Source organism: Grammomys surdaster, unplaced genomic scaffold (genome assembly GCF_004785775.1).
Source record: "Grammomys surdaster isolate TR1022 unplaced genomic scaffold, NIH_TR_1.0 125940, whole genome shotgun sequence".
NCBI lineage: Eukaryota > Metazoa > Chordata > Mammalia > Rodentia > Muridae > Grammomys > Grammomys surdaster.
Genome location: NW_021620762.1, coordinates 598,831 through 623,740, shown reverse-complemented (window position 1 = coordinate 623,740; position 24,910 = coordinate 598,831). Strand labels below are relative to the sequence as shown.

The 24,910-nt window shown below is 50.1% G+C and overlaps 1 protein-coding gene across 4 annotated transcripts in view; it reads right to left on the bottom strand.

Annotated features, from left to right (window-relative positions):
• The window catches only part of Usp36 (ubiquitin specific peptidase 36), a 32,375-nt gene extending 9,582 nt beyond the window's left edge, over window positions 1-22,793 (bottom strand). For 2 of the 4 annotated variants that reach the window (XM_028752872.1, XM_028752873.1), the window contains exons 1-12: window positions 18,367-18,619; window positions 17,463-17,684; window positions 12,908-13,018; window positions 12,365-12,467; window positions 10,077-10,144; window positions 9,571-9,641; window positions 8,887-8,969; window positions 7,700-7,811; window positions 5,506-5,646; window positions 4,857-4,957; window positions 4,039-4,177; window positions 577-1,245 (exon numbers count right to left, since the gene is read on the bottom strand). In XM_028752872.1, the coding sequence (XP_028608705.1) occupies window positions 577-1,245; window positions 4,039-4,177; window positions 4,857-4,957; window positions 5,506-5,646; window positions 7,700-7,811; window positions 8,887-8,969; window positions 9,571-9,641; window positions 10,077-10,144; window positions 12,365-12,467; window positions 12,908-13,018; window positions 17,463-17,684; window positions 18,367-18,619 (2,073 nt within the window). Of the gene's footprint in view, window positions 1-576; window positions 1,246-4,038; window positions 4,178-4,856; window positions 4,958-5,505; window positions 5,647-7,699; window positions 7,812-8,886; window positions 8,970-9,570; window positions 9,642-10,076; window positions 10,145-12,364; window positions 12,468-12,907; window positions 13,019-17,462; window positions 17,685-18,366; window positions 18,629-20,329; window positions 20,487-22,655 lie in introns of those variants that run through there. The other 2 variants (XM_028752870.1, XM_028752871.1) reach the window with 2 other exon arrangements.
• Between the last annotated feature and the right edge of the window lie 2,117 nt (window positions 22,794-24,910).

Sequence of the window (24,910 nt, the reverse complement as noted above, 5' to 3'; positions counted from 1 at the left end):
ACAAGCGCCCCAGCACATGGCCACACACCGCTCACTGCCCACACAAGCACCCCAGCTCACGCTCACACAAGCGCCCCAGCACATGCCCACACACCGCTCACTGCCCACACAAGCATCCCAGCACACTCCTACTTCTCACACAAACACCCCAGCATATGCATGCATGCACTCGCGCACACACACTGCTCACCGCCCACACAAGCTGAGGGACAGCTCCTCCTCAGCCTCCCTACATCCCCCACCCTCCAGCTAGGGCGGCTGTCCTTCCCACTCTGAGTGTCCTGTGGCCTACAGCTCTTCCTGTGGCTCAATTAGGAGACTCCATCATAGAAAACTGGTCAGCCCTCTCAGCCACGACTAATAGCAAACTGAGGTCCTGAATAACTGGGGTTCCCCTCAAAACAATCTTCACCTTAAACAGCCCTTTCTCAACTTGCGAATTGCTCGGAACACTAACAGGCACTCTGGTCCTTGGTCTAAGTTAGGAAGGAGGCCATGGTCTTTTGTGATTTCCTATCCTACCCTCTCATCTCCAGCACCAGGGCACTTTCAGAGAGGAGACCCCCACAGACCCACCTTCTTGGCCGACAGGGCCAGTTTTTTGGCTGGTGGAGGAGACATGAGGCTTGTGGGCTCGGTAGAGGTGCTGCTCAAGGCAGGGGACTTCAACTTTACCATCTTGGCATCTACTCCATTCAACAGCGCTTTGGGATGGCCAGTGGCGGGACAGTTTGTTCCCTGAGAATCACAGACATGTGTAGCTCTGCCCTCTGAGGTCTGAGGGGCCGTGGCAGGGTCACTGCTGGCAGAGTGCTCTGGGCTTGAGCTGCTCGAACCCCCTTTCTCCAGGTCCACACCAGTGCCGTCCCCCTTCAGCCTGTGCCCATTAGTAATGGCTTTGGCCAGGAGCTTTGGTGAGGTAGAGAAGATGGTATCTCTGCTTGCCCAGGAGCCAGGCCGCTGGCTCCTGGATTCACCGGTCCCAGGAGAGCCCTGAGAAGTGGTTGGAGATGAGGTGAGAGACTGTGGTGGGGCTGACTTCTTCACCTTCTTTCCAGGCTCGTCCAGAATGGTGGGCAGGTGTGTGGGTGTTGGAGTGAGTCTTGGGGAGGGGGACCCGGCAGGCGTCTTTGCAGGAGCACATCCATTCTGTAACTTCAGACCAGGAACGGAGCCACTTCTGGACACAGGCATGCCAACCTCCTCAGGGGCTGGCAGCTTTCTCATCATTACAGAGTCTTGTCGCTAAAAAGGAGCAAGGCGGGAAGCCATCAGAGCCCGAGGAGCACTGTCCAGGGAACACGGCTAAGCCAAAGCAGGCTTCCCCATCAGGGCAACTTCTGGGAGCAATCTGGGTTCTAGCTAATGGTGAAGACTTTTGGTGCTTCAGGACTTGTATACAAAACAGGCTGCAGTTTATGACTGTCCTTACTATGAAAGTGACAGGGTCTGACAAGATTTGAGAGGATGCAGAGGGAGAAAGAGAAGCCCCCATCATGTAAACGGTCTTCCACTAGGTCATTACCGGGATGGCCACACAGTGTCATCATCCTGTCACAGCTACGCACAGGAAGGAGATGCCCTTAAAGTCTTTAGTGTCTCACTGGCAGCTACACATTTGATTGTCTACATAAGCTTGTATCATTCCCCATGCCTTAATTAAAAACAATCAATCAATCAAACAACAACAAAACCTAAGCTTTTTTCTAAGCTCACATATCTGCCAAAAAAAAAAAAAAAAAAGTAAATAAATGACACAGAAGTCAAAAGGAGCAGGTTTTGGAGGCTGGAGGGATGGCTCAGTGGTTAAGAGGACTGGCTGCTCTCACGGAGGACCAGAATTCAGTTCCAAGCATACATAGGTGGCTCATAACCATCTGGAACACCAGTACCAAAGAATGCGGAACACCAGTACCAAAGAATGCAGCACCCTCTTCTGGCCTCTGTGGGCACTGCATGTACATACACATAAAAATAAATCTTTAAAAACCAAGGTCATATGCAAAGACTCCACTGTCTGTAAACCTTTCATGATGGCCGCCTCCTGCTTGAGTACCTCTCTCCTCAGTTACCACAGTCCTTGTGGTTCACACAAGGCCTCACACACAGTCAGTACTTTAAATGTTTTTGTTGTTGTTCAATTACAAAATAAAGATTGCAGTCTTTTGTGTACTTAGCAGCCATGCTAACAATTCTGGAAAGCGTAAGTATCCCTGGGCTGTCGATTACCTCGGGAACTTCAACTCATGTGGTCAAACAGAACTTCCTGTTTCCTGGCAATGGATGTATACAGTTCTGGACACTGCTGTGACAGAGTCCTGTGTCTAGTCACTCCATCAGTCCTACCCTCCACAGCTGTCACCCAAGTGTGTTCTTTGTTTGCTACAATTCTTCTTTTGGGGAGTCGGGGGAGGGGGGAATACCAAGTTGGAGCCTAGGGCCTCACAAGCTAAGCACACACTGACCACTGAACTACCTCTCCCAGTCCCCTGCTGCGAGCATTTTTTAAAAGTTTACTTTTTTTTTTTTTTTTTTTTTTGGTTTTTCAAGACAGGGTTTCTCTGTGTAGCTCTGGCTGTCCTGGAACTCACTCTGTAGACCAGGCTGGCCTCGAACTCAGAAATCCACCTGCCTCTGCCTCCCAAGTGCTGGGATTAAAGGCATGCGCCACCACTGCCTGGTGTTTTTAGAAACCTTTACACTCTACCCAACTGCCACGTTTCCTTCCTACCTATCTGAAAGGGCACCAAGTCTTATTTCACAGTTTTAATGATTTCTACTTTCTTCTGAGTTTTAGAATGGCTTGTTTGTTTTTTTAAATAAGATTTATTTATTTTGTATGTGAGTACACGATAGCTGTCCTCAGACACACAAGAGAGCATCAGATTCCGTTACAGATTGCTGTGAGCCACCATGTGGGTGCTGAGGATTGAACTTCAGGACCTCTGGAAGAGCAGTCAGTGCTACTAACTGCTGAGCCATCTCCAGCCCCCTGGCTTACTTTTGCAGACTGTTTCCTGACAAGAAAACATCTCTCGTTCTGTAAAACCTGGTCATTTGTTGAAAATCATGTACACCAGGGCCTCAAAGTAAAATAACAGTGGGCAGGTACAACAGCTCACATCTGTAACCAGCACCCAGCAAGCTGAGGCAGAAGAATCACTTCAAGTTCAAACCCAGCCTGGGCTAAGAGTGGCCTGTTCTCTTCCTTCCAAAAGCGGCTTTCCATACGGGCGGTACAGGAAGATGTGTGCTGAACAAGGCCCTGCCAGGAAAGCAGCGTTGCCCTCCTGCTGTAGCTGTCCCATGGCCTCTGGGTGCCCAGGTCTGCCTCCTTCCATCAGGGGCACCTCTGCAGATGAGGCTGTCAGCCTCCCAAAGGGCTGCAATGACTTCCAACTCTGCAGTCAAATCACCTAGTTTAAAATCCAAAAGTCCAAGCTAGGTACACCTTTAATCTCAGCATTCAGAGGCAGAGGGTTCTCTTGAGTTCGAGGCCAGCCTGGTCTACAGAGTGAGTTCCAGGACAGTCAGGGCTACACAGAAACCTTGTCTTGAAAAACCAGAAGTCCATAGACGACTAAGCTTTACTGCTATGTATGTGTGTGGGTACACATGTCTGTGTGTATATACACATAAGTATGTTTCTATTCTGAATCATTTGCATAAAATCCAGACATCGCACAGGTCCTTTAAGCCACAGGTATGCCTATGTCTAGCACCAAAGAACTAAAGAAACAAAAGGTCATGACACCAGCTTTAAGAGAAAGCACTGGTGTTTCCCCAGAAGCCTGCGTTCAGTCAGCCTGTCAAACCTGCCCAGCACTCTGTGCAGCAGCTGAACACCCACAGTCCTGTCTTTCCCTTCCCAAGGCAGCTGATAACCAAACTAAGAAGTAATCTGGTTGGTACAGTACCACAGCCTACACATCCTCTCACACCCTCTCAGGGCTCACAGAGGAGACCGCCTGGAACTCTGAAACACTCAAAGCAGGAGCGAGAAGGGTGGTCAGGCCGGCTCTTCCACTTACACAGTACCTTTGCCATCAGTGGGGAGGACACGACCCCATTGCCAGGGTTCTTCTTGGGGTGATCTGGAATGACCTTGGGACGGCTGGGAAGAGTGGTGCCCACCCTGGAGACAGGGCCCTCAGGACTTTTTTTAGAGCCTGGAATCCTACAGAGGAAAGACGAGAGTCAAGGACTTTCCCCACTCAGGCCAAGCAGCTCCGAGACACTGAAGGCCAGGGCTGCACCTGGGTGAGCAGGGAAAGAAGAGCATCTCGGAGGCCCCAGGGTCCCGACAGGCTTCTCAGAACCCCTATCTTGACTCTCTGCATCCTAAGAACCAGACAGAAGCACTGGTGCCTGCAGTGAGGGTACAGAGCCCTCTAGGGCTCACCCTCAAGGAGCAAACAAGCCAAAGATCCCCAAAACCATCACCCAGAATTGGCAGGGTAGCACCAAGTGCCTGGAGTCCCTCAGGGACAGCCAATCTCTGTTGGTGCCCATCCACTCAATGTGAGATGGGTCACTTCACTAAAGATGCCAAGGCTGACACCACACAAAGTCAAAGGCCTCACCAAGGCTACTACATAAGTAACAGTCACCTACCCACTGCTGTAGGCAGGCAGAGCTCTCCCCCTCAGAGGCCCCCCACAACAGCCCGGCTTTCACCCACCCACCAGGCCTTAGGGCTTGGCTGAAAGGTCCTTCCCAGAGGACAAGCTCCAGAGAATTCCCCTCCAGGAAATTCCCAGGAGCTTACAGACAGGAAAGAGCTTCAGACAACCTCTGGCTCACTCAGAACATGTTTTCTCTAGGGCATGGACAATTCCAGGGACTGTCTTCCTCACCGAAGATAGAAGAGCACGTAGGCCTGCTGGTTCAGCACGACCTTGACATTGCTGGAATGGACCAAGGAGTCGTTCATCTGGTACCACTGTCCATTGCTGGCCTGAGCACCGGGAGGAAATGGTAAAGGACATAGCAATCAGCAGATGGGCCACAAGTTACCTTCTGTTTTATCTGTGACAGAGGACAACTATGCATTTCAGCCAAGCTCAAACTCTCAATTCCAGAATACTGGAGTTACAAAGGCAAGGCTTACCACACCCACTAGGGACCTTAAAAACTTTTAAAATTACATGTATTCATTTGTTTGCTTATTGGGGGTGGAGCTTGTGTATGTGCCACAGTGCAAGAAACTTGAGGGACTCAGTTCCACCCTTCCACCTCGAAGGTCCCTCGAGTGGCACTTAGGGGTGAGGCCTGAAGTGAGCATTTTACCTGCCGAGCCGTTCTGCTGGCCCCAGAACCATGATGTAAAAGACATCTTTCTACCCATTTATGGAAAGGAAAACGGAAACACAAATTCAAAGCACTGCTGTTCCCCAGAAGACAACAAAAAGGTGCAATGGCCTCACTTAGATGTCAGGGCTCCCCTCCCCCCAGAACAAGCTCGCCTGCTGCGCAGCTGAGCTCGGCAGCCAGGTCAACTCTGACCTTCACATAGCAGTAGTAGTGCCCAGCGTGGCAGCTGTAGCCTGAGTGCACCAGGACAGCATAGAGACCATACATGACAGGGTCACCGCTGCTCTGCGACATGTATGGACGGATGTTCAGGAACTCTGGATAGCCAACATCCTGTTTAGAAAAGGAAAGGCAAGGAACACTTACTCAGGAGAATAAGGGTCATTCTCCTTTTGCATCCATAACTCTCAGGAATGTTTGCTTTGACCAATCTTCACTGTGTACCCTAGGATACACTCCAACTCACTATATAGCCCAGGATGGCCCCCAGTTCAGCAAAGCAGCCCAGGTTGGCTGTGAACTTACCGAAACCCTTCCATTTCCATCTCCCAGGTGCTGGACTACAGGCATGTGTTGCCAGACCCGGCTCTTTCTTTCTACTGACAAAGCCTCATAAGCCTCATATAAACAACAGGCTCCTGAACCTGGACCCAACTTTGTTATAATATAGAATTTTTAGATTCAAACAGAAGAATGGGTCACAGACTGGGGTTCTCTAAACCACAGCTGAGAAGGGCTCACAGGAAACCTAAGCTCCAGCGGACATGGGCGCAGCGCTTCCCCCACCAACTGTGTGCAAACCGTCAGGCTCAGGAGGATGACACTGTTTCTCTTTTCTTACATTTTATCTGAGTATGTGTATGTGTGAGGCAAACGTGCTAGCCACTACGCTAGTGAAACACACACAGTTTTTTCCTCTAGACAAGGTTTCTTGCTGGCCTTGAACTCAAGAGATCTACCTGCTTTTGCTTCCCAAGTGCTAGGTTTAAAGGGGTGTGTCACCGCCACCTGTTGAGTATGCTATGTAATAGCACTGGAGGCTGGAGGACAACTTTCAGGAGTCAGTTCTCTTTTTATATCAAGTTGGTGACACAATTGAAGCCAGGTCCCTGGGCAGCAGGTCTATTTACAAACTGAACCATCTCACCGACCCTAGACAATTCCTTATAATAAATCCTTAGAGACTCAAACCTTGAGAGAGTTTTTGAAAGGCCTGTAGACTGCTGCAATCCTTGCCACTGTGGCTCTGACAAGTGACTTGCCCCCCACCTCCCCAAGCATGTAACAGACTCTATGAATGACTCCTATAAAACAGACATCTAGGAAAACCCTGTGCCGGACACAAACAGTCACTTGAGGGAACCTCCATTAGAACTGACCTCCATTAGACTGTCCTGAGGCCTACCTAGTTTCCCTGGATGAGGGCTATGACTTGCATGAAGAATAAATCTTTCCCCACAGCTGCTTTTGGTTGGTATTTTAGCACAGCCACAGAGAAGGTAATCAGGACATATCCTACTGTGCTAAAAGTGCATTTTTACTCTATTCCACAAAGCCTTAGCATACAGTCAGACTCCACCCACACAGTGAATCAGCTGCATGTCCAATACTCACCTCACTCATTCTTTATTCTCAGTAATTTATTTTTATTTTACCTATATTGGTGATTTACCCCTATGTATATCTGTGTGAGCATTGGAAGAACGCCCAATGGGTTAGAGGCATTTGCTGCTTTTCTAGAAGACCCGAGTTCAGTTCCCAGATCTCCTGTGGGCGGGCTCCTCACAACCACCTACAACTCCAGCCTCGGAAGATGATGCCTCTTGTGGTCTTTGCAGGTACCACAAAACAGATGGCACATATTCACACCGATATACACACAGACAAGAAAATGAGAGATGGAGGTATACCAGGCAGTGGTGGCGCACACCTTTAATCCCAGCACTTGGGAGGCAGAGGCAGGGGGATCTCTGAGTTAGAGGCCAGCCTGGTCTACAGAGCAAGTTCCAGGATAGCCAGGATTACACAGAAAAACCCTGTCTCAAAAAACAAACAAACAAACAAACAAATGAATTTTGTCTAAGGGGTGGGGGCTTGAGAGATGGCTCAGCAGTTAAGAGCACTGGCTGCTGCTGCAGAGGACTCAAATTCAATTCTCAGCATCCACTTAAACTCACATCTGTAACTCCAGTTCTGGGGATACACACCTTCTCTGGCCTCTGAGGCCACCAGCTTTACAAATGATGCACAGACAAGCATGCACAATGTAAACATTCACACACACAAAATAGAAACTTTTTAAAAGAGAAAGAGAAATGCCAATTCCCAAGGCCTGCCTGTGTGATGACAGGCAGTCGGGGCGTCTCGGCAGGTGGGGTGCACTCACCTTGGTGATCTTCCCCCCACTAAAGTTGGCAAAGCGCTTAAGGGACAGAGTCAGGACATTGGATGTTCTATGGATGGTGAAGCGTTTGCTGGCTGGAACCTTCTTCTTACACCTACAGGAGAGAATGGAAGCTCCTGGTGTGCTCTGCAGTGTGGTGACCTGCGCCTCAGTAACGGGAGGCCCGCACCAATGGCACATGAAACCAAAATCTACAGGCTCTAAGCTAAAGAAAACTCAAGAAGGCAGCAAAGACTAGAGATGGAAGTCTCAGAGCAAATGACTCACTCGGGCAGGAGCCCACATGGCAAGTGTGAACGGCTGACTTTGGGTAGCACAGGGAAGAACAGAGAGAGAGAGAGAAAAAAAAAGAGAGAGGGGGAGGGGGAGGGGGAGAGAGAGAGGGAGAGAGAGGGGGAGAGAGGGGGAGAGAGAGAGAGAGAGAGAGAGAGAGAGAGAGAGAGAGAGAGAAGAAAAAAGCCCAATGTAGTGGTGGAGTACACCTTTATTCCCAGCACTCCAGAGGCAGAGGCAGGAAAATCTCTTGAGTTTGAGGCCTGCCTGGTCCACAGTGAGTTCCAGGACAGCCAAGGCTACCTGGTGAGACTCTATCTTGTAACAAACAAAAGCCCAATGCAGTGGTGCTTGCCTTTAATCCCAGCTAGTGCTAAACAGTGAGACCCTGCCTCAAAATAAACTAACAAACAAAATATATGTATTAAAAATAAAACAAACAAAAATACAATCCAGCAGCTCTGGGCCAGCAGAGACCTGGAAAGAAGTGTGCTTGGTGCTGCAGCTTTAGTGGGCTCCATGCCAGCACAAGTCCAGGACAAGCCCCGTAAGGACAACTGTTTGTGCTTATTGGAAAGATGACCCGGGTCATGCGGGTCAGAAGCTGCTGGTGGTCTAGGTGTCAGACCCTTTGCGTCTCTCTCAGTTTCTAACGTAGACAACAAGGAAAACAGCACTCTGTTCCTCGTGCAGAGCCGTCATCCAGGACAGGTACAGGGGAGCAGCTATGGACCTCACTCAGTCCTGTCCTGCCACTCAGGAAACGTGAGCAGGGGTCATCCCTGAAGGACGGCCAGGCAGCTGTAATGGTGCTCAGGATGGCCACGTCCTTACAAAGTACACTCACTTAGCACACATATACTGTGAATGGTCCCTTCCTTGTAAAGGACACTTACTTAGCACACATATAGGCGTTCTCTCCACTCAGGACATCTGACTTCACAAAAAGTTCCAGAGCGCGCACAATATTTGCAGCTTGCTGAGGAGGACAAAAATGGAGCAGCATGAGCAGCAGAAGAAAATCCCTGACTCAAGAAGTCCCAGATTTAAGGTCTTTTCAGGCTGAGGCAGCAACTGATAAAACCTGACTTGCTTAAAAACTGGCCTGCTAACACGACCTACCCTGAGCAGAGAAGCAGGGAGCAGACAGTGCCCTTCTCTAGAGGAGACAAGTGACAGCCATGTGAGTCTTTCTCGTGAGTCAGACACTCTCACTGTGACTGCAGCTGGGCTGGCTCAGAGACTCAAGGTCCCAGCAAAGGCAAGGGCAGGCTGACAGCAAAGGAGGCTAACGGTGCCCGTTCTAAACGCTCTCCCCGAATCTCAGTAAGGCACTGTCACTTTCTGTGCGTCAGAACAGGAAACCCGGCTTTACTCTTTTTAACGGAAAGAATTTGCACAGGAGAACACAGAGAGATGCCAATGCTGGCTTGTCTGCCTTGTGCAGCAGAGGTAAGCACGCAGCAGCTGCAGGAGAACCAAGCAGCCTTCCGCGTCTATCTGACCCACACTGTTCTCACTGCTGAGTCCGAGGACCGCCCTCTCACACCCCAGGAACACAGATCACTGCCCAAGCATACCCGAATCTCCAGTGCTATGTCCAAGTAGGGGTCGTACGTGTCTGAGACACTCTTGCACACAGAGCACTTCACTGCAACAGAACAGAGGCATAGGACAGCTGTGACCCACGAGGGTTCTCCCAGGTCCAGAACCTAGAACCACAGGTCTAGAGCATTCAACTCAGCTCTCCCAAAAGGTGACTGACCCACCAACTGGAGACAGAGATATAGGTGATGGCAGGTTCTGTCAACAGGCCTGGTCTGCCTGACTGACCACTGGCACAGGTCAGAGGGCAAGCCCTCACAGCCAAACACAGGCCTCACCCCAAGGACCATGCAGCTCTGAGGATGAGCTCCATTGGCACACCTCTGCTTCTCCAGCTCCCTCAGGGGATACGCCTACAGTGGACAAGGGTGGCCATGCAGAAAGACAAGGCCTGGGAGCTTCAGCCACCACCATGTGGTCAAGTTCTCAGTCTAGGAATGTGTGCAGATCTGCTTAGGTGGAGAGCATGCCTCCTGCTTACCTCGGGACCTGAGATAGCCTCCAAATATCTGATGCACAAGGGTAGTAGCCTGTGTCTGCCGATCCAGCCTAAAAGGAAGCCGAAGGCATGAAGAGGATGGCTCAGCACAGGATGACACCTATTCATAGGCAATATCCCCAACCCGTCACCACCAGATCACCTGACAATGGGATATCCTTCTCCCACCTAAGCCCCAGCAGTGTTCCTGAGCTCCTTACAGAACCTCTACCTACCTGGGCCCCACCCCTACAACATCTCAGGCAACTACACTGACAACCCAAAGAACACCCCAGCATCCCCATCCAGTGCAAGCATCCAAAGACCCAAGCCTTGACTAGGGAGGCAGGTCCAGCCTCTGTGACCAGTGGCACTGGCCCTTTCTTCCCATGCCTTCCACTGGGCATGCAGGTTCTGCGTGCTACCTGATTGGCTATCACACTGTGGTAACTTGAGTATGCTTGGCCTAGGGAGTGGCACTGTTAGGAGTGACCTTGTTGGAGTAGGTGTGGCCTTGCTGAAGGAAGTGTCACTGTGGGGTGGGCTTTGAGACCCCTCGGCCTAGCTGCCTGGAGTCAGTCTGTTCCTAGCTTTTATTTTTTGATATTTGATTGTTTTATTTTTTGAGCTGCCATGCGTCCCACCATGGTGATAAAGGACTGAACCTGAGAACCTGTGAGTCGGTTCCAATTAAATGTTGCCCTTTGTAAGAGTCGCTCTGGGTATGGTGTCTGTTCACAGCAGTGAAACTCTTAAGACACACATGAGGGTAGATCAGCTGAGCCTTGGATAGAGGAGGAACACCCTACCCTCTTCCCTGACACGGCTAAGCAGACACATGGGCAGCGCTAACCACGCTGACTAGAGTCTTTCTTGCCTGACCAGGACATAGTTCCTCCTGCTGAGCACACCACTTGGCTGACCACGCCCACTCGCCCTCTGGGACTAGCTATGACGCGGAAGTCACTGGGAGACTAGAACAATAGAAGGGTGTATCCAGCTAATAGCTGCTTGGGGACATCCTCCAAGCACTATTTCTGGCCCAATGTCACATCCTCAGCCACAGCCGCTGAGTGGCACTACGTGTGGAGACCTCCCATGGCCATCTCCAGTGGTCGTCATCATGTGGCTGAACCCGTGATGCACGGCCCATGGGCCTGTGAACTGATTAAGGAACCAGGGTTTACAATCTAGAGAACGCAACTTGGTTGTGCAATGATAGGCAATAAAAATAAAATCAGCCGCCAGATGGTAGTGAAGCACGCCTTTAATCCCAGCACTTGGGAGGCAGAGGCAGGCGGATTTCTGAGTTTGAGGCCAGCCTGGTCTACAGAGTGAGTTCCAGGACAGCCAGGGCTACACAGAGAAACCCTGTCTTGAAAAACCAAAATAAATAAATAAATAAATAAAATTAAAATAAAATAAATCAGTCACCACCATTAATCAGAAGGACAATTCAGCTCCCAAACTTGCAGGGACACAAGCCCTGAGTATACTGAAAGCAAGGAGCAGTCAGAGCCCACACGGCTACTCAGAGGCTTGGGCAGCTGGGGCAGACTCCAGAAACATGGGAAGAAGGCAAAGGGACAGACAGACAGGCATGTAGACGCTAGGTGTGGGAGGTAAAAGGGAACATTTAGGATATCTCCCCAAACGTAAAACCTCTAGCAGTAACATATAGCACCCCAGAAACAGTTGTCAGTGCAAGGAGGCTGAGGGCAACTCAGGCCACACAGATGGACCCTGACAGACGAAAACAACAGAAAACAACCCAGCATCAAACAGAACAAAACCTCCAAGTTACAACCTCTCACATACTGTTTTCAAGGAGTATGAGGGCTGGAGAGATGGCTCAGCAGTTAAGAGTACTGACTGGTCCTCCAGAGGTCCTGAGTTCAATTCCCAGCAACCACATGGTGGCTCACAGCCATCTGTAATGGGTCCGATGGCCTCTTCTGGTGTGTCTGAAGACAGCTGCGTTGTGCTCACATACGTGAGACAAATAATGCTTGAAGGAGTATGAGCCCTGACCTTCCTTCTCTACTTCAAAGTAGTGGCATGGTTTTACAGACTGGACGAGTTCACAGCCAGAGACAGACTTCCCCTCACCTGGCTTCTGGACACAACTAAGTGGCCCAGACTACAGGGTACCAGGAGTCAGGCACCTGGGTGTCAACGCTACCTCCTTCTCAGAGGACAGCCTAGAGAGGAGACCGTGTTGACAAGAACTTCATGCTGCCCAACACAAAGAAGGTGTCCTCCGCCAAGGACAGAGGCGCTGAGGCACGTACTTAGCATAGCCATTCAGGCAGGCCTTCTGCATGGCGTCAATGGTGTACCGCAGGAATTCGTGCGCATCCTCTTGGTTCCCGAATCGGAAGTGCCGGGCAATCTCTGCAGAAGAGGGGGATGACGGTGGGAGGTGACTTTGGGACGCCACTTCTCCGAGAGCCAACACATTATGTCACAGTGGATTCGCGGTGGGCTCAACCTTTCTGCCGACTGACTAGAAAGCTGGGCTTCCTCACAATATGCAGCAGCTGGCTGCTCTGATGCCCCTCACCATAGACACGCCCACCTGTCCCGCGCTCATGTTCACCTGCCCTCCACCCGGCTAACACCTAGCTATTCTTCCGCATGGTGCCCAGCAGAGAGCTCTCTTCAGTAACGCTGAGCCCATGTGTCTACACTGACTACCATGCCTTGGGTCTGCACTGCTGCATGAGACATTCCACACAGGAGGATTCCTGAGCCTTCATTCACGGCTCTTTTCTCCTCTCTCCTCCAATCACAGAACTAGCCCTTGGCAGATACAACCCAAACTCCATTCTTACTTTTCAGGTCTCTGATGAAGGAGACAGGCTTGATGGCATTGCCGCTGTTGGCAAAGGCCTGGACCATGTGGTTCTGCATGACGCACAGCATGCAGAAGCTTCCTTGGTGACCTACAGTGGGTAAGAAGCAACTTCAGGGCAAGTAATTTCCAGAGAATTCACAGTGACACACACACCCTCACCCCCAGGGCAGGTTAGATTTTCTAGAGCCCTTCCCTTCAACCTGGCTTCTAGACAGAGCTAAGTGGCCCAGGCTACACGGCACCAGTCAGGTGCCTGGGTGTCACACACAGACCATGTGTGACAGCCTCGAGAGGTTCAACAGGCTTACTGACTAGCAAGCCATGAGCCAGGCAGCCTGCCTCCTGCTTTGTATGAGTGGACTGGTTTCTCAATCGATAGTACACTAGTATGAGGTACATTCCTGCCTTTAAAACTGGCTATTTTAAATACAGAGATGTAGAAGGACTACGACCCCACCCTGCCCTGGCTGGCTCTGGGCAGTCTGTTAAGTGACACACTGATATTATAGTCGTATGTCCCACAGTTCTTCATGCACGACCACGAATTAAACATGACTGATCCCATCTGTATGCTCCCTGTAAACACACGAACAGTGTCATCGCAGCCAGGAAAGGACAGGCTCACCAAGGCACGCCGGCTACATCACACACGGGCAGTTTGCTTTCCTAATGTCCACGCTGCCCACACAGCTCTTTCCCTAACCCTACAGCTGGAACACTGCGAGTGGACAGACAGGTCTGCTTATGGTTCCCACCCCCACACACTCCGCCCTCTACTGCCACAGCGAGCGACCCTGTGCCCTGTGCACTAAGGGATGCACAGAGAAGATAAATTCCTGGGCCAAAGGAATTTGTTAACTCTGTGAGGACTGAGTCAGCTAAAACACAACTCTGGCCGGGCAGTGGTGGCGCACGCCTTTAATCCCAGCACTTGGGAGGCGGAGGCAAGCGGATCTCTGAGTTCAAAGCCAGCCTAGTCTACTCGAGTTCCAGGACAGCCAGGGCTACACAGAGAACCTCCCCGCCCCCCCCCCAAAAGACTCCCATGGAGTAGTAAAAAAATGGAACTGGGCTCTACAGGGAAAGAATGGACAGAAAAAGAGCAGAGCCACTTATGGGCCTGGGTAGGAGGATCTCACCGCCATGAGGGAAGCTTGACAACGCTTACAGCACCTCCCACCTTTCTTAATCATGGCTGCTGTCAGCAGCACTAGGGATTGAAGCCTAGGCCCGCACACTGGCTGGACAGGGAGGCCACCCCAGCCACGCTCCCTCCTGAACTCATCGTACACCCAGGCTTCCCGCTAACGTTGCTACTGTCTCCCAGCCACTTGCCTCTGGATCCAACCTGATCTCCTAACAGTTAAACCACCTATCCCCCCACCCCTCCGTGACTGTCACTATCTGTGGGTTGAGGTGATGATCAGTGGGTAAGAATGCTTGCTGTGAAAGCCAGAGGCCTGATTTCAAATCCTCAACACTCGGCTGGTTATATCGTCCTGTGCCGGTGAGCGCAGCACTGCGGGTGGGCACTCAGACAGCCAGACTGACCCTGAGAGCCTTCGAACCAGTCAGTCTTCCTACCCCGTAAGATCCCGGCTCAATGAGCTATCCTGCCTCCAAACAGAAAGTGGAGTGTGACGGACATTCAGTCCGCTGTCCCTCTGCTCATGCATGTGCAGACACACACACGTGCGCGCACGCACACGCACACACACACACACACACACACACACACGTACCCTTTGTGCATTTTCTCTGGGACTTTCTTGTCCTCTGGACATTATGTTAGTAAGATTCACTCAGAAGCTGGCCTATACCTATGTGTACTATTTGATTTTTTAAAGATTTACTTACTTTTACTTTATGTGTAATGGGTATTTGGCTTACATGATTATCTGTGCACATAGGTGTATGCCTGCTGCCCTGAGACGTCAGAGGAGGGTTAGCAGATCCCTGGAGCTGTGGATGGCTGTGAGCCTCCATGAATGTATGCCTGCTACCCTCGGATGTCAAAGGAGGGTAGCAGATCCCTGGACCTGGAGCTGTGGCTGACTATTGCCATCATGGATGCTAGGAATTCCGAGGTCCTCTGCAAGAGCAGGCCGTGCTCTAACCACTGAACCTAATTATGTCATCATGAGACTAATTAAGTTCCAGCTGGGGATGGGCTCTTTCTGTTACTGTTTTTTGCTAGACAAAAATTTTTCTTTAAAAAAGCTAATGTGCATGTACTGGGTTTAGTGACGCACACAGGAGCACTGCTTACTTGCTTGCTCTTATTTTTGGTGGGGCTTTTTTTGTTTTGTTTTATTTTTTGACACAAAATTTGACTATGTAGCCCTGGCTGGCCTGGAATCACTATGTTGACAAGAATGTCCTTGAACTCATAGAGCTCTGTCTCTGCCTGCTGCGAGTTGGATTAAAGGCGTGTGTGCATGTGTGCGTAGTATGGCTGGCTACAACGCTGTTTTTAAGCCACAAGAATGTTGCCTCCTTTTCTAGCACAGAGGTGGTGAGGCAGTCACCCATGCTGCTCTGTACCTCACAGCACGTATGTACAAGGTCATGGTCTAGAACATTCATCTAGTCCTCCTGTGCACTATCAGAAAGACGAGCCCCCTCACTACTGCAAGAATGTATTGTTTTCAATTTCTGCTGTTGTTTTCCAGGCTCTTTCATGCCACTGATACAGTAACTACCTGAGCATCCAGACAGGAAAACAACAGATTTTGTCAGCATGTCCTGTGCCAAGTGATAAAACATGAAGCCCTTCAGAGAATTCATGTCGTCCTCATAACTATGTATGGAAGGCAGTATCATTCTGCACAGCAGGGACAGAAGGTAGAAGAAAGTCATAGAACATTATAACACAGCTGTTTAGCAGCAGAACTGGGACATAGACAGGCAGGAGGCCCTCTCAGCTGCTGAGCCCACGGCAACGGTGGGAGGCTTTCCCACAGAAGGCCTGCACGCTCAGGATGAACTCTTCTCCAAATGATGTTTACAGCTGCCCAAGATGCTTGCTAATGAGTTCAGACTAGCTCATTAGTAAGGTGGGATAAAGATTTTTCTTATGTTGCCCTGCAGGTTGAAAAAAAAAAAAAATCCACAGCATAAGCTAGCGAGTGTCCTTTCTCTGCTCATTGGAAGAGTGGCTGAAAGAGGAACATGGGCTAGCTCCGGTTCATCTCCACTTACTATTGCTGAAGGAGGAACATGGGCTAGCTCCGGTTCACAACTGTCTCCTGACAAGATCATCCCAGCATATGGTGTGCTGTTATTCCCGTCCCAAAGGTTTTTTAACCGTAGCCTGACTTTCTTGTGTGTGTGGTACACATGCCTGTGAAGGCCAGACGTCAACTCCAGTTGCTGCTGCTCTGTTTTCAACCTGTGTTTTGACACAGGGTCTCTTACTGGCCTGGGCCCCAGGATATGGGCCTCTCTAGTGATGTATTACAAGTACACTCCTGACTGCACTATTTCCCAGCTCCTGGTTTACATTCTTAATTATCTGACATTATACACACCTTCTAACTTGTTTAATTTTTAATAGTACATTTTATTTAATTCAATTTAAACATCTATTACTTTATTTTTATTTATTTTGGGGCAAAGGTGTTTTGCCTGCATGTGTGTCTGTGACTAAGGGTGTGCAGTGTCTAAAGAGTGTCTCATCCTCTGGTACTGGAGTTACAGACAGTTGAGTCATCATGTGGGCGCTGGGATTGGAACCCTGGTCCTTTGGAAGAGTAGCCAGTGCTCTTAACCATCTCGGCAGCTCCTTATTTTAACGATGTCTTTGTGAGTTGTGTGCATGTTTAAGTCTGTGGCTGTGTACGCGCCCATGAGTACAGAGGTCAGAGAAGGATGTCAGGCTCTCAAGCTGGAGCTGAAGGGGGTTGGGAGTCACCTGGGGTGGGGGCAGGAACCGAACTCAGGTCCTCTGGAAGAACAGCACATGCTCCTAAGCGTGGAGCCATCTCTCATCCCACTTTTTAAAGAAGATTTATTTGTAAGTACTTTGTCTTCACGTATCTAGGTGCGTCTTATGCATGACTGGTGCTCAAACACAACAGAAGAGGGCGTCAGATCCTCAAGAATGGATCCTGTCAGCCACCATGTAAACCCCAAGACTAAAATCCGGCTCCTCAGCAAGAGCAGCAAATGCTGTAAACTGCTACGCTGGGGTCCAGCTATTTCACCCGGTTATAAGTTCTACTTTGGGGCCTGTTTTGGGATATATATAAAACATATTGGTTCAGTATACACATAAGATAGCTGAACATACACAGCGTGGAGGTATCCTTTGAAAACCCTCTCTAAAAAACATGACCCTACGTGAGTGAGACCCATGAAAGGCCTGGCTATCCTACAGCAGGCGAAATGCCCCTGGGCTCTGTCAATGGCCACATGCCATTAACTTCACTTTAAATGTCACACAGAATGAAGGCCCCTCATGCACAGGGGTTTATCTAGCCAGTTAGAGTTCAGCTGACTCACAGCAAAGCCCCCACAGTAGCCCCACTCACAGCTCCGTGCGTGCTCCTTGGAGAGCAAGTAGTTGGCCAGAGGCGGCGTGTAGGTCAAGCACTGAATGGTGGAGTTCAGGAAGCAGGTGTTACCCAGGTTGTGCAGCCCTGCGCCAACTCGGAAAACGCGTTCCCACCTTAAGGACAGTCGCTCCACAGGGAAGAGCACTTTCTGTGGGGCAGGCACTCCGTCGCCTCCACTTCCAGACACACGTTCGGTGCCTGGAAGAGAAAGAGCTGAGGGAGCACGAGGAGAGCAGGGCATCCCTGGAACCCCCACCCCCAGCCCCGTGAGTGCTCAGTGCAGAGCTCAAGACCCCCTGTGGATGAGACCCAGCACAGCAGCAGGCCCTTGCTTGGTGCCACACTGTGCGCCACGGGACATGCCCCACTTCAGTATTTTCGACTCCCACTTTCTTTTCAACCCTAAATTTAAGTTGTGTGAGTGTAACGAGAGTAGAAGACCCATGTGAGCTGGGGTTAGAGGACAACTTCTAAGAGCCAGTTCTCACCGCCCTGAGGCAGTGTCTCCTTATTAAATCTCCGGCTGGGTGCAAAGCACCCTGGACATCCTCCTGTCTCCTCTCCCATCTTGTTGTAGGCGTGCTGAGGCTACCGGTGTACTGCAGCACCCAGATCTGGCCACTGATGCGGGTTCAGGTTGTGGACTCTGGGTGACCAGGATCACACAGCCAATGCTTGTTCGGCTAAGCCACTTCTGGGCCCTGGGCCTACTTTCTGATCTCATTAAAGATGGTGGTCACGTTCAAGGAACACCCAGGTCCACAGCCATCCTCACTACTCACTGGGCATCATGACAACTACTACTGTAGCCCGCTGATCCCGAGAAACCCAAACTACTCCAGCTGCCAACAAGGGCTATACCCCTGAGCAACATCAGTACCTGGCTTCCTGGCCTGAAGCTCATCTCCACTCCTGTGGCGACTGCCTCCCTCAGCCCTGGAGTTCAACAGTACATATTTGCTCTTCAAGGACTCCAGCTGGTAGGAGAAGCTCTTGCTGGCCGGCTCAAACTCAATTCTCTGCAGAAGGACCTTCTTGGCTGAGGCTGCCAGCAGCTTGCCCAGGTCCCCATCCTCTGCTGAGTCCTTTCGGCCAGGCTTGAGAGCCTCCTTCAGTTTATCGACTATTGGCATGGTGCATTCCTGCGGGGGGCGGGAAGGATCCCAGACCGTGAACAGCTACATCCGGGGACAAGCACGTGACTTCTGCTTGCTCATATAGCAGCCAGCAAGACCCAAAATGCACAGGGGCAGCTAAACGCACGGCAAGCAACGCTGTGTGTGGTGATCGGCATTATTTCCTGCAACTATTTAAAAAACAGTGAACGGCTAATTCTCACAAACTGGTTACACAACGGATGTGAAAATTTAATTGGGGGAGGGGGCGGTAGAGATGGCTTAGTGCACACATTGTTCCTGCAGAGTATAGTTCCCGCCACACATGTCATGCAACTGACAAACACTCATAGCCAGCAGCAGGTGACCCAATGCCCTCTTCTAGAATTCACAGGCACCTGCACGCACGCATACATAAACACACATATGTAGAATTAAAAATTAAAAGAAAGAAACCTTAGCTGGGAGTAGTCCACACACCTTTAATCCCAAATCCAGTCCCAGTGGATCTCAGTAAGGGGGACACCAGCCTGCCTTACAGTTGCAAGCCAGTCAGGGTGTACATGCGTGGATGTGTACACACATGCATGCACACACTCATGTCCACACACGAGTGAGTGCGCAAATGGGTCAGCTTGTAAGTCAGATGGGCAAGCATGTCTATCCAGACCTCTCCGTGCTCCTCTACAGAGCCCAGGGACCACACTCACTACTGAGCATATGCCCACACCTAGGCCAGGTCGCCAGCTGTAAAGAGGAGTCACCGTCAGGATTCCGTGGCTACTTTAAGGAGACAACGCAAAGCATCCCAGCTTCTCAGATGGCGGCACATATGGAGATGACAGCACCTTACCTAGACTGGCTCAAATACAATGTTATAAAAATCTATTTTACCTTTTTATTTTTCTCACGTAGCTGCTGTGAGCACTGCCCTTGCGTTGGCCACTCTGTTTTTACTAGGCAGTGCACACCCAGGTCGTCTCTCTCAGCTGTGAGCATGGCTACTCAGGGCTGCCTTACTCCCAGCACCTGAGAGGCTGAGGCAGGAGGACTGCTGCAAATTCCAGGCCAGCCTGGGCTACATAATATAACCATGTCTCATTTAAACATACACAAAAGACACACACAGACACACACACACACTCTAAACCCGAGTGAAGACCTAGAGAAGAAAAGCTAAGAAAGCAGCAGGAACTTGTGTCCCAAGAGTAGTAGGTCCGTGTGTCCCGTCCCCTTTAGCTACAGCTTCAGGGACATAGCTGGGAAGGTGGCTAGAGCGACTGATCGATCAGTCAGGATGCCTGCTGCACAGCAGTCCCTGACAGAGGTACAGTCCACCAGGACACCCGCACAGACTGAAACAAAGAAAAGCTCCCTCATCACCTAACAGCTACACCTGGACCCTCATCCTGCCCACCTCCCAACTCTCAACTCATCTGGCTACCATTAGCTGTTCGAGTCACAGTTAAAAAAAATACATTTCCTGAAACTGCTTGCTTACATCAGACAAATGATACCTATGACCCTGACTATCCAAGAATCAGCTACACAGGTAGCTGAGATTTCTCTACCCCAAAATAAACAAAAACAAAGAAGGCATCAGTCCCCTGACACAAGAATGGCAAAGCCTTCTGTGATGGGGACTTATCAAGACTTTACCCACAGAACAGTCAATGCCAGGTTCTGGTCACTAAAGAAATAAAGACACAAGGAACCCTCCGGGCTTACCTGGGGCGCCTGAGCCTGGCTGCTGCTTCTCTCTGCAGCAGGTAAGGAAACCAGGTTCTCAAGGGAGGGATGGAACTGACCCGGCTGGCGCTCCCCTGGACTTCAGCCTGCTCAGTCACCAACACTGCCAAGAATAGAGTCCAGGATAGGCCAGCACCTGGAGGGTGAGCAGAAAGACTGTCACCCGTGGGTGGCTTCTCCTGCTCTCTTTAGTGGCTTTCTTGTGTGAACTGTGCCCTTCCACCAGGAAAACAGTATCATCAAGGTTAAAGGAAATAAGGCACAGAGATGCTTGCCTCTAGAGAAGTTGAGGCAGGAAGATCAAGCATTCAAGGCCAGCCTGGGCTGTGTAGTGAGATGAGGCTTTGTCCAAAAACAAAACAAAACAAAACAAAACAAAACAAAGCAAAACAAAACAAAACAAAACAAAACTCTCTCTCTATGCTGAATTCACAGTGAGTCCAGAGGACACTGTGCTAACAGATCACTGTAGTTACGACGTGAACACACTACCCTCTGCTCTATATCACGGTCCTCACACTAAAGACACACACACACACAAACACACACACACACACGGGGGGGGGGGGGGGAACTCCAGTCTGAGTAACATGTCCAAAGTTACAAGGGGAGAATAGGTAAAAACCTCAAACTTTTGTTTTCCTTCATTAGCCAGGAAGGTGGTTTTGTTTTGTTTTTTTGTTTTGTTTTTCGAGACAGGGTTTCTCTGTATAGCCCTGGCTGTCCTGGAACTCACTCTGTAGGCCAGGCTGGCCTCGAACTCAGAAATCCGCCTGCCTCTGCCTCCCAAGTGCTGGGATTAAAGGTGTGCGCCACCACTGCCTGGCGAGGAAGGTGGTTTTGTTTTTTAATACATGAAATTCTAATTTTCTAACTATAAACCTTTTCTTCAATTCCCACTACAGTCAACTCAGTCCCATAAAGAGCATTTTTCCATCTATTCAAACGCACAAAGATGCAAAGGGTGGCCCAGTCAGCACAATGCCACCACTGATGGCTTAGACAACAGCCTGACCAATCTTGGTTCACCTCTCCACTCCCAGGTTCCCTTGCAGAATGCCTCAGAACTCCATCTAACCAAAACCCCCACCCCCAGCAGAATGCAGACGGAAGGCAGCCTGGCTTCTGAAAACCCCCACCAAACAAACATCGTTTTCAAAAATCACACATACTTTCCTATGGGGAGGTGAGAACTCTGTCCTGGCCTAACGTGGTTCAAGGATGAGCGAATGGAGCATTAATCCAAAGTCATTGGCCATTAAAGGTCTTTAAAGGTCTTACACTTACGGCAGGCTCACTCAGTCAAGGTAATTTTTGAAGCTATAGCATCAAAGTGTCTATAATTCTACATGAAAGATGCTGCTACGTGACGTAGGAGTGAGAAAAGTGTTCTTGTAATTCCCAGCAAGCCTTCTGACATGGACACACAGCACGTGTGACTCTCAAGCCGACAGAGATGCTCTACCCAGGTCTCTTAAGGACTAGGTTACTCAGCGCCCCCAATTGACATATCTAATTCCGAACTCAAGCCTGGCTCCTTCTGACAGATATCATTTAAACAAAGCATTTCTCTCATCTCTTTAAACTGTTTTCCAAGAAACACTTAAGATTCTCAGGGTCACTTACATGCTGACCAAGACAGACAGTGCTGGGGCCTCTAAGGCATCCCACCGCAGAGCATTGCGAGCCGGGAACAGTTGAACTACATGCTCTTTGGTATCTGCAAGCATCCACAGCTAAGCAAGGTGCCCGGGTACATCCATCCCTATTTTAGGATGCTATTCTACCATCTCCATCACCAAGGGTCACGCCACAGACGCAGGCAGGCTCGCGCGCGCGCGCGCTCACACACACCATAAGCAATGGGGCATTTTGGTTAGAATGCTGTCCTGCTATTACATTTCGGTGTGGATCCGAGTTAAGGATCTGACTCTGCCCTAATCTATATGATAGACTACAGGTCTACCTCCACCCTAAGATCTTCAGCCCCGGGAACTTTCAAAGGAACATCTGCTTTGAGAACAACCGTGGGGGCTCTCAGATCTCAGCGACCCCACGTTCCAGAAGCTCCTCGGGATGAAGAGACTGATGCAATTCCCTGGCCACGCTAGGGTTCGCAGGCGCCCCTCACATCACCTGTCCCTTCTTCGGAGGCACTGGCATCCCTTGTTCCTCCAAGACCCTCGCACCCCAACCTTCTCTAGTGTTCCCTACGACCCTCGCACGCCCTGTCCTCTCCGGGGATCCCCGTCCCTCGCGTCCGATGTTCTCTCCGCGTTCCCCGGTGCCCTCGCTGGCCACGCACCTGTCAACCTTCGCTGGAATCCCCAGAACCTGCGATTAAGAGCGCGCGCCCTCCTGTCCCAAACCCCACGGAAGCTCCTGCGCTCTGCCGCGCCCGACCTCGACCTCCTAGGCCTCTCGGGAACCCGCGGAAGGCCCGCGCAGCACCAGTGTCCGCTCCGGGTCGGGCCAGCATGCGCACCATCCGGGCCTCCAGAGCCTCACACACGTGTCACCACGACGTTTAAAGGAGCTGCACTGCAGGGTGCTCCCAAAGTCTGCGTAGAGGGCTCCGTCGCTTTAAGAGGCGGAGCTAATGCCCAATCGTCTCCCCGGATCCGCCCTTCTCTGCTATTCGCGACGCAGACGTCACCTCTCCGCCCAGCAGCTATGCCAGTTACGCGATGACGCAAGTGCGTAGAACTAAAAACTCCGGAAGCATCCCGGAGTCCAAAGACTCTGCAGCGGCCTGGCGTGGTTCCCGTGGTGTACGCGAATGGCGTCACTTCCGCCTGCACGCCTGACTTTGCGAGTGCGCAGGCCCCGTGTGCTGCGGCGAGGAGCTCAGGGCTCATGCTCCATGCAAGCCACAGAGGCGTTTAAGATTTCACCGTTCCTTAATTTCTTGCCTGCAGGCGTCCTTTTAAAAAAAAACTAGCAAGTGGGGCTTGGAGTGAGGCCCTGGGTTGCATCCATCATCGCAAGAACCAGGCGTGGTGGCACAAGAAAGCAGTTACTGCAACTCTAAGGAGGGAGGGGATGATCAGAACTTAAACGTCATCCCTGGGATACTTATCTTTAAAAAAAAAAAAAAAAGGAGAAGGGGATACTGGGGTGGGGAATGATGGGGAAGTGATGGCAAAGACCAAATCCTGTTAGCCTATACCTATGTCTACCTATACAAATGTCCCTTTTAGAGCTTGAGAGATGGCTCAGGCTAAAACGGCTTGTCGTTCTTGCCAAGGACTTCTCAGGCACCTAGGCAGTGGTGGTTCACAATCTCCTGTAACGCTACACGTGGCAGACACACATAAAATGTAAATTAAAGGAAAAAAAGTTCCCTTAATTTTCTAAAAGATTTTAAATCACGAATGTATGGAGGCCACTGATGGCCATCCCCTCTTAGAACTGGAATTATAGGCAGCTGTACGTTGCGCTCTCCCAGTGTGAGAGTTGGGGACCAAACTCTGGCACCCTGTAAGAGAAGTAGGGGTTATTAACTATTGAGCCATTTTTCCAGTGCCAGAATCCTCCCTTTATTTAGACTGATTTCTTTGTTCTCTGACCACTCTTTGTCTCCTGCCTGGAGCTGGCTCTATAAACTTACTGTTCTAGGCTGGATACAATGAATTGCTGCTTTTGCTGCCCCGAGCCTGATACAGTTCCTGGGGAATTCACTGTTTCACCATGCTTCCTGTGTGGGAGCTGGTGCCTGGTGTAAGACCTAGGTTTTTATCCAGATATTGTCCTAATTAGCCTGTTACTTTGGATATTTCTCTTACCCAGAGGCTTGATTTCTCATCTGTAGGGGGGAAGAAAATCACTTAAGAGTCAGAGTCAGTAGCTCAGTTGGCAGGTAATAAATTCAGTCCCCAGGCTGGCCGGTAGAGGCACACACCTTTAATCCCAACACTCAGGAGGCAGACGCAGACAGATCTCTAAATTCAAGGCCAGCCTGGTCTACAGAGTGAGTTCCAGATAGCCAAGGCTACACAAAGAGGCCCTATCTCAAAAAATAAAATAATTAAAAATAAATAAATTCAATCCCCAGATCTCCACCCCCTGCAACCCCCAGCACAGTTGTAGTGTAGAAATTTAATGCCTTCCCAGCGAGAAATCGCTCTGCACACTTAGAGATCAGTAAAGAAAATACTTTTACACACAACTGGATACAGCCAATGTCCAAGGAAGAGCTGGCCTCAAACAGAAGAAAATCTTAATAACTTATAGACATGGTAAGCTTGTGGAGTGTGCATACTTTGTCACCCTTAAATCTCTTTTAGGTCCAGATCTCAGATTATTAAATAATTTAAATACAGATGGAAAATTTAAGTCTGACCATTTGGGCAGATAGGAGAATCACTCAACAAAGATTCTATCAAGACTCATTCTTTCTCTTCTTCTTTATCTTCTTTCTCTTCTTTCTTTCTTTCGTTTTAGTTTTTTGTTTGTTTGGTTTTTTTTTTCAAGACAGGGTTTCTCTGTGTAGCCCTGGCTGTCCTGGAACTCACTCTGTAGACCAGGCTGGCCTCGAACTCAGAAATCCGCCTGCCTCTG